Source organism: Dermochelys coriacea, chromosome 1 (genome assembly GCF_009764565.3).
Source record: "Dermochelys coriacea isolate rDerCor1 chromosome 1, rDerCor1.pri.v4, whole genome shotgun sequence".
In the NCBI taxonomy this organism is placed as follows: Eukaryota; Metazoa; Chordata; order Testudines; family Dermochelyidae; genus Dermochelys; species Dermochelys coriacea.
This window is the reverse complement of record NC_050068.2, coordinates 12,471,331-12,487,833: the sequence shown is the minus strand read 5'-3', so window position 1 is coordinate 12,487,833 and position 16,503 is coordinate 12,471,331. Positions and strand designations below refer to the sequence as shown.

General features: G+C 46.9%; 2 protein-coding genes across 6 annotated transcripts in view; both read right to left on the bottom strand.

The window, feature by feature from the left end:
* Nucleotides 1-8,349, bottom strand: part of KLHL35 (kelch like family member 35) — a 31,190-nt gene extending 22,841 nt beyond the window's left edge. Inside the window, exon 1 of the mRNA XM_038419370.2 lies at nucleotides 8,148-8,349. The gene's annotated coding sequence lies outside the window, so the exon portion shown is untranslated. The remainder of the gene's footprint in view (nucleotides 1-8,147) is intronic.
* A 2,812-nt stretch (nucleotides 8,350-11,161) lies between these two features.
* The window catches only part of GDPD5 (glycerophosphodiester phosphodiesterase domain containing 5), a 340,687-nt gene continuing 335,345 nt past the window's right edge, over nucleotides 11,162-16,503 (bottom strand). For all 5 annotated transcript variants that reach the window (XM_038387649.2, XM_038387648.2, XM_043504050.1 and 2 more), the window contains 2 exons: nucleotides 15,737-15,849; nucleotides 11,162-13,421 (listed from right to left, as the gene is read on the bottom strand). In XM_038387649.2, the coding sequence (XP_038243577.1) occupies nucleotides 13,306-13,421; nucleotides 15,737-15,849 (229 nt within the window). In that variant the 3' untranslated portion in view covers nucleotides 11,162-13,305. The remainder of the gene's footprint in view (nucleotides 13,422-15,736; nucleotides 15,850-16,503) is intronic.

Sequence of the window (16,503 nt, the reverse complement as noted above, 5' to 3'; positions counted from 1 at the left end):
CAGGAGAGGGAGAGGAATTATTTAAGCTCAGTACCAATGTAGACACAAGAACAAATGGATATAAACTGGTCATTGGGAAGTTTAAACTTGAAATTAGACGAAGGTTTCTAACCATCAGAGGAGTGAAGTTTTGGAATAGCCTTCCAAGGGAAGCAGTGGGGGCAAAAGACCTATCTGGCTTTAAGATTAAACTCTATAAGTTTATGGAGGAGATGGTATGATGGGATAACATGATTTTGGTAATTAACTGATCGTTAAATATTCATGGTAAATAGGCCCAATGGCCTGTGATGAGATGTTAGATGGGGTGGGATCTGAATTACTACAGAAAATTCTTTCCTGGGTATCTGGCTGATGAATCTTGCCCATATGCTGAGGGTTTAGCTAATCGCCATATTTGGGGTTGGGAAAGAATTTTCCTCCAGGGCAGATTGGAAGAGGCCCTGGAGGTTTTTCACCTTCCTCTGTAGCATGGGGCACGGGTCACTTGCTGGAGGATTCTCTGCTCCTTGAAGTCTTTAAACCACGATTTGAGGTAAGAGGTAGGTAAGAGGTTTTTCGCAGGAGTGGGTGGGTGAGATTCTGTGGTCTGCGTTGTGCAGGAGGTCGGACTAGATGATCATAATGGTCCCTTCTGACATTAGTATCTATGAAATCTATGAAATCAGAACAAGTCTTTGTTTGGGTTCATAAACAGGACACTGCCCTGCTGACTGTTTCTTCTTGTAGATTTCATACTCAGCAACTGGTTCAGTATGTAAATAGGCCTCCAGCGCAAGGCATACAACAAACAATACACAAGCAGCCAGACACAGAGCTAGGTGTCTTACCTCCTGCCTCAAAGAAACATTCCTGAGGAATGTCACATCCTGGTGGCCTGCTTTAATCCCAGGACCTTAACAGAATTTCCAGTATAGATACACAACTCCTTCAATACTATCCGTACGTACATTTCGCAATGATTAGGACACCCAGAGGGCTACTAACTCAGAGACATCACATGCCATGCTTTGGCAAATTACTGTGCCTACGTCTGACCTAGGGGACCCACATAAAACCCTACACAACCCATGTGTCCTCTGCCAGTTGGCACCAGGGGGTCTCCAGGTCACATATACACCTTGTGATTCGATGAAATGAAATATGTTGAAAACTATCCCAAGCTAACAGCATGTTGAGGAAGAGCCCCCTATATGTTGTCAACCTCATTAGGCGGGTCTTCAGTGCCTCAGCCCTCCAGCTGAGCTATGCAGCGCTCACCAGGGTCTTGAGCTGCATCTCTGGGCCCTTTAAATTCCACCTTTCACTCAGACTTCTAAGCGAGCCTTGTTCCATTCTGGGAGCCCAGGTCACTTTCCCAGGGGCCACACTGGGGAATCCGGGCCACACACTACTCCGTGTCCCAACCCAGTCACGTACTGCTGCCTCCAATTTGCTACTGCTTTTCCCTAGGCCTTTTCCCACCTAGCCCCATGACTTTCACCCATTACTTTAGGGTCACAGTTCTCAGGTCCTCTCTCCCCAGATCCAGTAGATGCAGCTTGTTGAGCTCCTTTGGTGAGAGCAGAGTCCCTTTCCTTACTCCTCTGGCCCTAGCCAGGAACTGACCAGCTTAGGTCCTGCAGCTCCTTTTATCTGAGCCTGCTGAGCTCTGATTGGCTGCTTCCGTAAGACCTCTCTAGGAAGGCCCGGAGGACCCACCTTCATTGCTCCTTTCCTGGGGTGGGGTGTGGTAGGACCACAGGGCCTTCAGAAGAGGGCCTCAAGGGTCTTGGTCCACCCAGTCACAGGTACAAACCAGGAATAATTTTGTAACCCCCAGCTATAAACATATAGATAATTGAAAGAAAAATTACTGTCTATTCATGGTGCTTAGATGGCCCCACAACACCATACCTGAGCACCTCACAATCTTTAGTGTATTTATCCTCACAACACCCCTGGGGTTCATACAGGCCAGTAAGGGGGTTCGGTCACTGTCTGCCTGGTAACCCTGGGTGTCTTGTGGCTCTGCAGCTTTGGTCCAGAGCTCTGGCTCCAAGAGTTGACTAGCAGCCCACAAGCCTTACGTTGGCTTTCCCAACCTGGGTACCCTTCCAGTCCTGAATTCTCCCCAAAATCCAGACCCTCTCACCAGACCCTCCCAGAGAAAGGGTTCAGTTCTGCCTTTACAAAGACAGGCAGCCACTCCAACCTGCCAGCTTTCTAGACGCGCACACTGTACTGATGATTTATAATGAAAACAAAACAAGTTCATTAACCGTGGATTAAGTGATGCCAAGTAAAGAGCAAAGGTAGAGATGGTTAAAAGCAAATAGAAGTGAAAACATGCACCTAAAAGCCAAATTTAATCTCATATAATACAGTCTTTATTCAAGATGATTTCTCTCACTCAGTCTCCTTGCCAGACTTTTACTTGTCAGGACTCATCACAGAGATCAAATGGATTGGTTTCTTTGTTTTCTCAGGTGAAGTAAAAGATGGAGTATCTCTGTCCTGATATCTCCAAAGGGATGTTTTTGGCCCAGTCTACACTAGGCAATGAATGAGATCAGTACAGCCTACGTTGGCTCAAGGGTGTGAAAATCCACACCCCTGAGCAACAGAAGACAACCTAATACCCGGTGTGGACAGTGCTAGGTCAACAGGAGAATTCTCCTGTCAATCTAGCTATCACACCTGGGGAGGTGGATTATCCACGCTGGCAGGAGAACCCCTCCCTGTTGGCGTAGGTAGCCCTTCACTGAAGCACTGCAGTCTCCTGTGTCTCTCTGGGGTGCAGGGGTCATGTTAATTCTCTGGCTCTTGCATTCAGAACAGGATAACCTCTCTGCCCCCCACCCCACTGGTTTAGCTCAATTGCTTTGTTTACTGCCAATATTTAAATGGAGGTAACCCACATTCCTTGGTCTAGGACACACCCATTTATCACCGTTCCCTAGGTGAGGGTGTCTGGCCTTAACATGTTTTAGTAGCATCATACAGAGAGAATTCATGACCTCACACAACGGTAACATAGGTGTTTTACAATGATATTCATAACCACTGAGTTATTAGCTTTCATAGGACACCTCACAAAGCCTATTTTGTAGAAAGATTCTGGCAGTAGCGTGTAGGGTGGGAATACAGAAGGGCCTAGGCTCACGGCACGACCACATGCCTTCAGTGGAGATACACCAGGGGATGAACTTGGCTCATTATGCAGCAAAGAGGAGCTACTAGGATTACAGAGGGAGATTTTTCTAAAAAAAAAATCCTTCCCAGCAATTTCTAAGACATATACATCTGGAACCACGGACCAGATTCAATGTCTTCCAACATCCCTCCTGAAATCCCATTTCCATGGTCACTTCTCTTGGGTTGTCTGCTGAGATTAGCAACAGAGGTACCAATGATGGTGGGGTTTTGGGGATATCATGAGGAAATGGATTGAGATCCCTAGACTCATTTTTGATGGGGAGCTGACCTGCCATGCGCAGCTTCTCTTCTGTCCATCTCTCACACAAACGCAGAACACCGAGCCCCGACCCACAATCGTCCATTTTCCCAGCAGCTCCCATTTTCCCTCCATCAATTCTTTATTCTTCTTTCCATATATGCAGACGTACCTGTGGGCATAAAGCCACTGGGAAAGCTAGATCGGAACATGGGCATTGGCGAAACACACCATTGGGACCAGATCCTCAACTGGTGTAAATCAGCGTAGCCCCACTGAAGTCAATGCAGCTGCAGCCACATCACAGGACTGGTCCTCAACTGGTGTATCTACAGGCAGCAGTGCTAGGGGACTGAGAAGGACCACTCTTCCACAGTTAAGAGAGATCTTCCTACCCAAACTGCAAGAGGCTTACAGATAAGAGCAATAAAGATGGAGATCATGTTTAATGCCCCCTTTCCCCTTAAAGCGAAGTAACCGGGGTGTGCAAAGTCAGGGCTTGTTCTCTTTTGTCATCCTCTTCTTACATGTTTCATTAGCTTCCCATTCAGTGGTGAGCTGGAGCCGGTTCACACTGGTTCGCTAGAACCGGTTGTTAAATTTAGAAGCCGTTTTAGAACCGGTTGTTCCGCGAGGGGAGAACCGTTCTAAAGGGCTTCTAAATTTAATCGGCCCAAAGTGGCGCCGACTCCACGGGTGCTCCAGCCCTGGAGCACCCAAGGGGAAAATTTTGTGGGTGCAGAGCAACCCACCGCAGCTCCCCACCCCACCCCCGGCTCGCCTCCGCTCCGCCTCCACCTCCTCCCCTGAACGCGCCGCCCCACTCTGCTTCTCCGCCCCCACCCCAGGCTTCCCGCGGGAAGCGGGGAGGGCTGAGAAGCAGGCGGCGGCTTTGGCTCAGGCCCAGGGAGGTGGAGCCGAGGTGAGCTGGGGTGGGGGGGCACGAGGAGGGCCGCCCCGTGCCGCAGCAGATAACCAGGTGGGGCGCAGGGGAACCGCTCCCTGCCCCAGCTCCCTCCGCCTCCTGGGCCTGAGCACGAAGCCGCCGCCTGCTTCTAGCCCTCCCCGGCTTCCTGCCGACAGCTGATTCGCGGGAAGCCTGGGGTGGGGGGCGAGAAATAGAGCGGGCGGTGGATTCAGGGGCGGAGGCGGAGCGGAGGTGAGCTGGACCGGGCACGGGACGGGGAGCTGCCTGTGGGTGCTCTGCACCCACTAATTTTTCCCCGTGGGGCTCCAGCCCCGAGCACCAATGCAGTCAACGCCTAAGGTGCCACTTTTGATGTGATCAGTGGGGGAGCGGCCGCTCCCCGTTCCCCCCCCAGCTACGCTCCCCCACCCCAAGGAGCCAGAGGGACCTGCTGGATGCTTCCTGGCAGCTGCCCGAGGTAAGCACCTCCGGGACTCCCCACCTCACCCCCCCGGCAGGTGCCTCTGGCCTCTTAGGGGTTGGGTGGGCACCAACTATGGTGCCCATGAGACCCTCCTGCCCAGTTCTGGGGGGCAGTCGGGGGACGGGGGGAGATGGGGCTGGAGTCTCGGGGGGCGGGGGTGGGCAACGACCCCCTTCTGGGGTGAGGAGGAAACCCGTTGTTAAGATTTTGGCAGCTCATCACTGCTCCCATTGCCTTTGATGGCTTCTTTTCTGACAGGGCAAGCGTAAGCCGCATCCTGAGCAGCGCTAATTGCAGCTCTGCTCTCTGGTTTCCCATTGTTCTGGCTCGTATTAGGAATAACCCAACCTTCTTGCCCTCTCGTGAGCCCACAGACTATTTGCTAATGCCAAGCACCTGGCCCTGACAAGGCGATTCAGAAACCACTTTATCCTCCCACAGCTCTAGCCACCCTCCCCCACCCAGGGCCCCTTAAATTGGGCTCTTCGGTGCTGCAGGTCCAGTTTCCAAACATGGGGACCGTAACAGGGCACTCAAATCCCCTGGCTGGATGCTCTGCTCTGCACTTCAAAGGCCATTTGGGCACCTAATTACTGATATAAATGTCCAAGATGGGAATTCAATGCCCTATTCAGACACCCACATTTGATATCAGGGCTCGACTAGCCGGAATGACGACTGTCAGCATGTGGTCTAAGAGATAGGCCAGAACCAATCCCCCAGGCCCAAACCTTCCCACAGGGGTTAACTGCGTAGCTCAGGCCCCGCTTTGCTAAGCGGCTTTATACCAAATCACAGCCACCAGCATACGGACCCCACAGGGCTCCAAACCTGGGACCTCAGCACCAAAAAGCACTTGAGCTTAAGCAGTAACTCCATCAGAAGCTCTTTGCTGTGCTGGAACCAGCTACTACAGGAAGATGTGACCAGATGCACCATGCTATTATTATTTAGCTCTCATCTGTAGATCTCAAAGTCCTTTACAGAGGAGATTGGTATTATCCCCATTTTACAGAAGGGAAAACTGAGGCACAGAGAAAGGAGGTGACTTGCCCAAGGTCACCCATCAGGCCAGTGTGGCAGAGCAGGAAATAGAACCCAGGTTTTCTGAGCAACAGTCCCGCGCTCTAACCACTAAACTGACTTCCTTGCTAGTTGTATTAGTTTGTTATCAATTGGTTAAATGCTGGATTAAAGACCAGGCCCAGGGGATGATAATGGGTCTAAAGAGCTCTCACACTATTATATTGTGCTGTTTAAACCAAAAATGATGTAAACTATGACTTAAGATCTGGTCTCTACCAGAAAGTTAGGTTGGGATAACTACACCACTCAGGGGTATGAAAAATCCACACCCTGAGTGGTGTAGTTCAGCTGATTTAAGTCCCCATGAAGGCAGCACTAGGTCGATGGAAGAATTCTTCTATCAACCTAGCTACCACCTCTTTGGGAGATTGATGACCTAAACCAACAGGAGAATCCCTCCAGTTGGCATAGGTCAACACTGACACGCTACAACCGTGCAGCTGTGCCGCTGTAGGATGTTAAGTGCAGACAATGCCTAAGGGGAGGGGAGGGCAGTGATCTAAATAAATAACTATAGTCAGTTTCTAAATTATGGTTCAGGTCTTTAATCCAGCATTTAACCAATTTAATCTGAATTCAGATCTGCCTCAAATCTCACTTCTTTGGGACCAGAAATGGCCCAAGGCAGAACTGCCTAAATTCTCCATCACTTGGAGATTATATTATTACAAAACACACACACACACACACACACACACACACACACACACACGGTGCCTTTCTAAAAGATAGTTTCCTTCAACCACAAGTTGTTGGTTAAGTTCTATGGCCTGTGTTATATAGGAGGTCAGACCCAATGACCATATTGGCCCCTTCTGATTTTTAAAATCTATGATGGAAAACAAAATTAAGAAAAATGGTTGTGTGTCACTTGCGATTGTCAGATTTTTTTTTCCCCCAACAAAAGATGTTTGCTGAACTTGGGGTAGACTTATTTTTAAAAAATCGGAGCGTTCATAATTTAGTGTTTTAGAATTTATGGATTTAATTATTTTGGATAATTCCATTGTGGCCAGAAGCTGAGCAATCAAAATTGGCAATTGGGGGGAAAAAACAGAAAAAAAAATGAAAACTGAAAGAACGAGTGAACAAAGTCTTAAGTGAAAATCCAAATAATTTGGCAAAAAAAATAATCCCATATTAAAATAATTTTCACCAATTTTTTAAAAACAAAATTAACCATTTGGGAAAAGATGCCTTGGTTTTAGATTCATTTTCAAGGCCATTTTTGAAACCTCTCTTATGGATTTTGCAGTACAGGTGTCAGTGAAGCATGGAAAAAATCTCCTTCATTTACGAAGCTTTTGGTCATTCAAATTGTAAAGCTTGAGTTTTGTTCCCCTTTCCTATATAATCACTGGACTATTCTGTGCTCACTGGTACAAAGTGGCCTGATTTTACTTTCTTTTACAACAGTGTAGATCAGCAGTAGGGAATCGTATAGGGAGGAAGGATGATCTAGTGTTTAGGGGACTGGACTGGGACTTGAGAGACCTGAGTTAAATTCCCATCTCTGGCACCCCGGTGACTTTGGACCACTCAGTTTCTGTAGAGTTGGGAAAATGGCACTTCCCTGCCTCACAGGGTATTGTGGGGGTAAAATCCATGAATGACTGTGAGATGCTTTGATGCTGAGAGCTTGAAAAAACAGAACCGTCAGTTGAGTTATGCAGGCGTCAGCGAGCCCCGGAATGTCACTAAGAAAAGGTTCCTTTCGTTATGCATCTCAAAGAAAATCAAATTGATTTTGACTGAGGTAATTCATCCGAGTTAAACAAAGAAAACCCTGAAAGTCACCTGCACAGAGCGCGCCTTGAAGCTGTGACACACACGAGCACCAGGACTTCGTATAGTATGGCATCACACTGTACAACGAACAGCACAGGTGTGTGGCTGAGGATCGGACAACCCCTCCCCCCTCCCAGCCCTGATCTCCAAGTGCCAAGCTGGTGGTGTCAGTGTACAACCCTGCACATTAACCTGGCTCAGCGGGGCTCCTGACAGCTAGCACAAAGAGAACCCCTGGGTATCGTCCCAAACCTCTTGCCTCCCGGTCCACCCCCTTTACCTAATGTGCATGAATCACAGGGCAAAGACGCCACTGGTCTCTTCCAGTTGTCATTGCTCCCATCCCCTCCCTGCACAGCCCACATGGCAGTGCCCAAGCGGCTGACTGTCAGAGATCCCTTTTGTTCAGGAAGAAGGGGTCCCTCATCTGCAAGGCAAGTACTTACCTGGAGACAGCTAGGGCCAGTGAAGCTACAACTCTGCCTCCCTCACAGAGCTGCAGGAGGCATTGAGGAGGTGGAGAGATCAGCCCTTCTGAGGCTGCTGGGGAAAAGCACAAAAGCTCACACAGGGAGAAAGGGGGAAGTAATCCTCTTTTGTTCCTCCACTCCTGCCTGACTGGCTTGCAGGCAGCAGGGCATTCGCTGCAGCTGTCAATCGCAGCTCTTCAGGGAGGAGTCCCACTATCAGAAATCAGCAGACAGGAAAGGAGGGAGGGGCGAGAAAAGCCACAGCTCAGAAAAATGTTACACCAGGGGCAGCTTATGAGAGAGGAGCCATCTGGAGAGTAAACTGGGGTCCCAGTGGAACATTCATTTGATAGAGTTTCTGCATCTCTCTGAAAACCACACTAAGCAGTTAAATAAACACGCCCAGAGAGCCGCGACCACAGGGCAAAGGCCTCCAACAGCTATAAACTGAGGATGAGGAAGGCAGCTCTGCTCCGTAGCATGGGAACAATTTTTATAGTGGGGGTGCTGAGAGCCACTGACTCAAACTGTAAACCCTGGATAGGATGGAAACCACTTCAAACCAGGGGGTGCAGCCATACCTCAGCACCCCCACCCTTGGCTCTGCTCATTCAAGTTGTATAATTAGGTCCATAGACAAGAATAGGACAGAAGGGGAGTTCGCCCCGTGTCGGCCCCAGTAAGTCCTGATTTTCCAAATAGCCACGCTGAAGTTTAAAGGAGCCCTTTGGAACCTGGCATTTTCCTCTCTGACGTGCCCATTGTCCTAAAGAACCTTCTGAGCCTTGCAGCAGTGTGCAGCCTGCTTGTGCTCTCTCTCTCTCTCTCTCTCTCCCCCTCTCACTCACACACACACACACCCCAGTTTGAACAGTACCTGTCACTCCACCTTAGAAATGGTCCTGACTGTTTCATGACATTTCACGTCTGTTTCGCATCAGAATTTCATTTCCACCCCTGGCTCCATTCTGCTCAAAGTACCAACTCCACGGCCATCAAGGCATGGTTCCCAGGGCTTTCCAAGATTTGCATACGAATCACTGGCAAACTGGAAACACAGTGTTGTTTGCCTGATTGCCAGGGGTTGGTTCCCAAGATCCTCTGTCCTGAATGAGGCTGCACCTCTATGCCACGCGGCTCAGCTTTTCCATCACATACTGTATGTAACACTCCCTGCTCTACCCAGGCATACTCTGTGACATACATCAAATTCCACTGAACATGAGTCTGTAGGAAGTATTCCTATCTGATCCATCTGTCCATCCATTGGGGATAGTATAGTATCAATAAGCACAGTGTCAGGGTACCACATCGCTGTTAAGCCGTCAACAAAAGCGAAGATAAAAATCAACATGCCCAGTGTGGCCTTCTGCTTTGGGCCACGTGAGGACAGACCAGGCCTCGGCCTTGGGCAGGTGGGAGCTTTTGTTGAAAAATATCAATTTGCTGAAACCAAAACTGATCAAGGAACAGTGTCGGGTTCAAGGAATCTCCCCACTCCAACAAACGTCAAGAAAAAAATTTGTGAAAACATTTCAGAACAAAATGACTTTTCATTTCAAAATTTAAGCTCATTAGACTTTTTTTTAAAAAAAAAAAAGCTTAAAGAAAAAAGGCCAAACTTGGAACATTTTAACTAACCCAAAAGTGAAAAAAAAGTTGGTTTGGTTTTGGTTCAAAATATTCAAAATTTTGACTTTTCGTCCTGATTTAAAACAGGATGAAAAAAATTAAAATGAGAAAGTAATCATGGGCCAGGAAAACCATCTCCCCACTCAGCTCTAGTGTGTAGATGCAAGAATCCCTTCACCCACCAATTAAATGTGGCCTTTTCTGGGGTGACTAGAGCAGCTGTTTAGCAGTGCACCGCAACATGAAGACAGTTTGTCTTCACCTCCTGTCCTACAGAATCCAGCTGAAACCACAGGGGGGGATCTTAGGTAGGTGGAACATAATTGGACAGTCCGAAGTTGTCCAGATTGCTGGCCAGACCCCTGCTCTTGCAAGCTCCTTTTAAGGCTTCTGGTTTCACAAAGGAGATCCCTGAGCTCCCCAGCAACCAGAACCCTTCAGCAAGCAGAACCCTTCAGCCTCACCCTATGGAGAGAATGACTACTTCACTGTAAAGACATGAGCATTTTGTAAGCAAGCTCAGAAAACACAACAGCATTACAGCAGTAGAGGAATACTGAATGTTTATTTCACAGAGGGGTGGAGGGTTGATTTTGGTCTAGATATATTTTCATTGAAAACTCAGACTTTAAAAAACAACAACTAAATCTTTAGGGCAACAGGGGTAATAATCACTGTATAATCTGGGCTCATAGCAAAAATGTGTGTTGTGAATCAACTTTGGGGGTAGAAGGTGGGAGGGATAGCTCAGTGGTTTGAGCATTGGCCTGCTAATCCCAGGGTTGTGAGTTCAATCCTTTTGAGGGGGCCATTTAGGGATCTGGAGCAAAAATTAGGGATTGGTCCTGCTTTGAGCAGGGGGTTGCACTAGATGACCTCCTGAGGTCCCTTCCAACCACATGATTCTATGAACTTTGTGTAGTCAACAGTGCCTTGTTGAGTTTCTTTTAACCCACCCAAACTTTAAAAAAAGTGTCTGACCTTTCCACAAAGTTATCTCCAAGAATAAAACCCAAACACGCAGGTAACCATCAACAGATGCTGAGATGTAACAAAGTCTTTCAGTTGATATGACAATCAGCCAGGACTGTTTCAATACTGCGCCACAATGGAAGGAAGAACAACTTTATATAAGATCTTTCAGTTGTGCAGAAAGCCATCTTGTTTCACACAGACTTGACAGAGTACCATGAAAGAGGATAGTGTATTGAGGGTGACACACCCTGTGCCAGGTTCTGATGCCAGCTACACTGGTAAAAATCCAGTCAATTCAAATTATTTTAATAGCTGGACTTTGGATTTACAGTGGTGTAACCCTGATAAGAATCTAAGAGGGTAATAACTGAGCCACACGTTTATATAATATAAATATATTTAATTCCTTACCTGTGTTACATCTTTGATTATTAAAAACAAAAGATTCAAGGAGAATTTTTTCCTCCCACCACCTAGATGCTGTTGACATTTTGCTCTTCATTCAATTAGATCTGTCAATTTCACTTTCTGTTTCTAGTCAGTTTCACTTCCCAGTTCTTATGCACCAGACACAACACCTCTGGGTTTGGCTTTCTAACACTGCTGGGGAATGTTTACATTTTTAATCATTTTGAAAATAATTTCATGACAGTATTTCTATTCTCACTATGGTTTGGCAAACCCATTAACACACACTACATCTGGCATCCAATACAACTTTACAGCAAACCCTAAACAGAGTTTGCTCTCTGTTTAGCAAGGTAAACGCCATGGCTTCAGTTTCCTCAGGCAGTACTCTGCAAATAAATCCCATTTCACCTCAATTTTGATTGAAGAATCACAGACTTGACTCAGCATTTGACAAACTTCAAAAGAAGTGATCAATGGTATTTCCCCTATTCCACATTTCTGTGTTAGCCAAGCTACAGTAAAGAAGCAAAACTAACAAATACCACAAAAGATTAGGGATTCATCCAAAGCCTACTGAAGTCTATGGGATTCTTTTCTCTGGCTGCAACAGACTTTAGAACAGGCAAAATAGTGAAAAAGCTAAATAGCCCAATACTTGACTCATTTCAGTGAGAGAAGGGAAAAACTAGTCAAAAAGGGCAAGTGCCTGGACTTTAATTTGTGGCCCAACTGTGATGTGTGAAAAGAGTGGGAGAAGTGTTTGGGGGAGTGGGAGGAGGAGTTGACGGAGAAAATAAATATTGACATTTGGAAGAGGGGGGAAAATGCATCACTGATCCACTCAATTTCTGGGCTTTATTATAATGTAGGATTTTGGTTTAAAGCCTCTTGCACTGAAAAAAATGCAAACGGTAGCTCCTATTCTGTGCAAGCACCTCATTTTCTGTCATTATTGCTCCTTTGGAGGAAATTAATGTGCAGTCTTTTAAAAAAAGATACTGCTTCTAGACAACAAAGAATTAAGGAGAAGGTCTCCCTTGTTCTCCTAGACTGCTTCACTTTGTGCTTTATTATTTACAATCCAGAATTCTTCACTGCTTCTTCAAGCTTCAATTCTTCAAGCTGAGCTGCTTGACCTGTGACTGAGAAACACTGGCTTCCATGCCACTGCTGATTGTGACTTCCCTTCCCCACCACCAGTTTAAGGGTTAACACAGACTACACCACCTGTTCTAAGTGGCGGGCACTTCAGCTGGATCTGGGTGATGAACAAGGTGGTGGGTCCTCTTTACTAGCCATCATGGAATCAAGACTCTTCATGGAGGCTGACTTATGAAATACAAACTAGGGGTCTATTTAAGGTCTTCACCAGCCCAGGAGCATCTAGAAGATATTTCTCTGTGGAAGGACTGCAACATAGGCCATAAAACTTGCCAAGGGTTTTGCTCTGAGCACTTTCTATCATATATTTCATACGATCCCTGCATGCTTTGGTCCTGCTATTCTGGGGGAAGGCGTGAACGTGAGTCAGCCAACCCGATTCCTTCCACTGGTTCCGAACACACTCTGGGAGCAGCACCTTCCCTCCTGCTAGGAAGCTCTGAACAGCCTTCCATCTGATTAGTTAAAACTTCATTAGCCAGAAAAAGACATGATACGTCACAAGAACGTCACAACATAATTTTTAAACAAGTTCAGCTAACAATCGCTGCACCAAGGAGAAGAGTGGAGTGGAGGGGGAGGATCAGGTCCATGCCCCACCTGTCTCCCCCAGCGTCCAAGATGCCACCTCAGTATTTCATCAGATTCAGCCAAAATGTTCCTGTTTCAGTGCACAAGTTATTCCCACTTGTGCCCTGGAAGAAATACATACAACCCCCCAAAATACACAAGAGAGACAAAAAAAAGACTTTCTACACATTTACAAAAAGCTGCCCCAGCCTCACAGTCCAGAGTATGTCAGGAGCCAGCAACAAGAGCAATAGAAGGGGTCTCTGTATGTTCAGTAGTTTCACAGAGTGTTCCCCCATCCCAGACCGCGTGAATACCACCCATTGAAGAATGGAGTATTGCGGGGCGGCGGGGGGAGGGTGTTGTGCCATGGGCCTTTAATTCCTCAGTCCATGCGTAGTTTCATGTCCCGACGATCCATGGGGGTGATACCCTCATTGGAGTAACCGTTTTCAGAACACAACGACAGCTCATCTGCATTCTCCATGCCGTTGTTTATTTCTGGGGTAGGGGAAAGACAAATGACATGATTCAAGTGCTGCCAGTCACTGGAGTCTCCAGCTGCATTTTATTCAAATGGATTCCCTAGAGGCCGATCCACTGGAGTTAAAGGAAGTTTATGGAGCTCAGCACCTCAGGCCCCAATGTTCTCATTTTTAGAGACAGGTAAACTGAGGCTCAGAGAAGTTAAGTGAATTACACTCCCCCCCCCCCCCAAAAAAAATTCACACAGCAAGTCAGTGGCAGAATATACGGGCCTGATTCTGACCCAACAGTGATTTTACACCAGGGTGATTCCACTGCCTTTATATCAGTATAAGCAAGATCAGGATCAGGCCCCTCCTCATATGGCAGCCACAGAGGTGGGTGGTAATTTTTTTTTGGACCAACTTCTGTTGGTGAGAGAGACAAGCTTTCGGACTACACAGAGCTCGTCTTCAGGTCATAACACAAAGTCCGCAAAGATACTTGAGTACCTTTCCCAAAGTACCTCTGTGCCCTTTGTGTTGGGAGTACCTTTCCCAGACCTGAAGCAGAGCTCTCTGTAGCTCGAAAGCTTGTCTCTTTCACCAGCAGAAGTTGGTCCAAGAAAACGTGTCACCTTACCCACCTCGTGTCTCTAATATCCTGGGGCCCAGAGGCTACAACAACCTGGCATACAGATCAATTGAGACAATCCTGTGGTAAGTGCACCCCCTGCTGGAATAACGATGACATGTCAATGGGGGTGGGGAAGAGCATGTGCTTAGGTGGTCATTAGTTCCCATACCCACAATACCCTAGATCTGCACCCCCTTCAGAATCCTTCACCCATAGGATAGGGCCAGCTAATGCCCTGTGTGCGAGCACTCCGCTCTTCTTACCTTCTAAAGAACTATTGTCTTTAAGAAGGAGGGGGGGAATGAATCAGGTCAATTTCAGATGCCATCTAGTGGCTAGAAGCTGCAAGATAGTTTAAAGAGCCTCAATGAAGCAAGGTTCAAATTGACTCAAATTTTCAAATAGGCCAATGCTCAAGATCACAGTTAGAGAATGAAAAGATCTGATAGATCATGAAGTCCATGAGGGTTCCAGTGCAGGGCATAGTCCCCTCTCGATGGAGACTGCATCAGATGTTATACTGATGCACTATGATCTTAACAATAAGGCCTAGCATCACCTTCTTACTATGCTGATATTTAAAGAGGTGACTGCAATTATGTTGGAAACAAAACTGTCTGACCCTGCTACACATGTCGTAAAAGGGACAATCAGCCAATTACACAGTTCACCATTTACTTCCCTCTTCTGCTGGAGAGAAGGGAATTTCTACATTTAAAGCCCAGTTGGCCTTCAGATCCCTCCTAAAAAGTCTCCTTTGCCATGATTCCTACAGAACATTTTGCCAATGGCAAGGCTGCTAGCGTGCGGGGACCACTGCCCTATCATGCGGGTCAGTATCACCTCTGTTTCCTTGCTTCCCACCTGCCTTCTCCACCTGTCTCTTGTCTAGTACTTAGATTATCAGCTCTGTGGAGCAGGGACTGTTTTTTCATTCTGTGTTTTTACAGCGCCTAACACACTGGGGACCTGGTCCATGACTCAGGCTCCTAGCTGTTACAGTAATAAAAAAAATATCATCACCATGGAAAATTATTTTCAATATCCAATTGTCCAACTTGGTACATTTCTTAATGCTCCAATATAACAACTGCACAAAGCCTCACGATTTTGTAAACACTTAAAATCCCTGGGGTTTACCTCACCTCCTAGTCAGTTACCCCAGCTATGCCTGGACAGATCCGACACTGATTTACAAGATCCGGATCCTGCCTGTGGTTGATGGACCTTTCCTGCCAAAGCGGTAGTTTCAGTTATTATGCATCCTCACACTGCAATATTGGGACCCAACCCTGAAAGCCTGACTCCCACCTTAATACCAGTGGCCATGTGTGAGTGAGGACTGCAGGGCTAGATCCTGATCAGTGGCACTGTCCAGCGCTGAGAAAATCACTAGGAGGCTGGTTGGCTTGCTGCTAACCACAGGATCCCACCACAGATTTTCAGTTACTTCGATTTGATTTTTCTTCACCTCCTCTGCCCTCTTTCTCCATCCATCTTAGCAGCCAATATACAGGTCAGCTCTCCGCTTAGATCTGTGGTGCAATCCTCAACATCTCTAGTAAGAGGCATGCTCAGAGAGTGTGACAGCAGCTGAGGTACTGGAATAAAAGGCTCCATTATCTAACTGATGGCAAGGTAAGAGCAGAACTCCTCCCTCTGACCCTGGCTTTACTTACTGACATTCCGCGGATCTCACTCTCAAGCAGCCATACCTGAAAAGATCAATTTCTCCTTCATGATTTTGACGTCCCTGCTGGACCTGCGGACAGCAGCACTGAGCATGATTTGCTCTGGGTTGTAGGTCCTTATGCTTCCCAGACGCCATCTGCAGCAGAAAAGGGGGATGTAAAGCTCTGCCCTCAAAAGGTCTATCCTCTAATGGCCTAAGAGGCTCTCTAAGCAAGCAGCTACTGACAAATGCACTCTCAAACCCTGGCGATGCAATATGGTTTTGCTCCACTAGAGTTCATGGGCCCTGGTGTTAGCCAGCGATGGTTTGGTTTTCTGAGGTGCACAACAGCTCAGTATCTCTGAAAATCATGCAGTCTTAAACAAATGACACTATTTCTGGGAAAGTGCCTTCATCTTCCCCGCTTTGTTAAAAGTATACAGACTAATTATGGGAGGAAAATGTTCAGTAGTAATGTCCATTTCAGACAAATCAGGACACATGCATAAGGAAGACATCACTACTCGCTGCTTCAGAGGAAGGTGCAAGCAAATCCAAAGTGGGTAGTTATGGAATGACCCACTCCCAAGAAAAGTTTCTTTTTGACCCCCTACTAGAGGATGGCTTATGCCCTGAAGCATGAGCATTTGTAGCCCTTTCCAAAGCTCATAAGGATTTTTTCAAACCCTTACTACTGTAACTCTGAATATTATTATCCATATACTACATGCCCAGGTGGTTTGAGAGATTGGTTTCAACACTGCACAGCAAGCAGTGTTGTGATTTGGTCACATTAGTGACTGTGCTCTG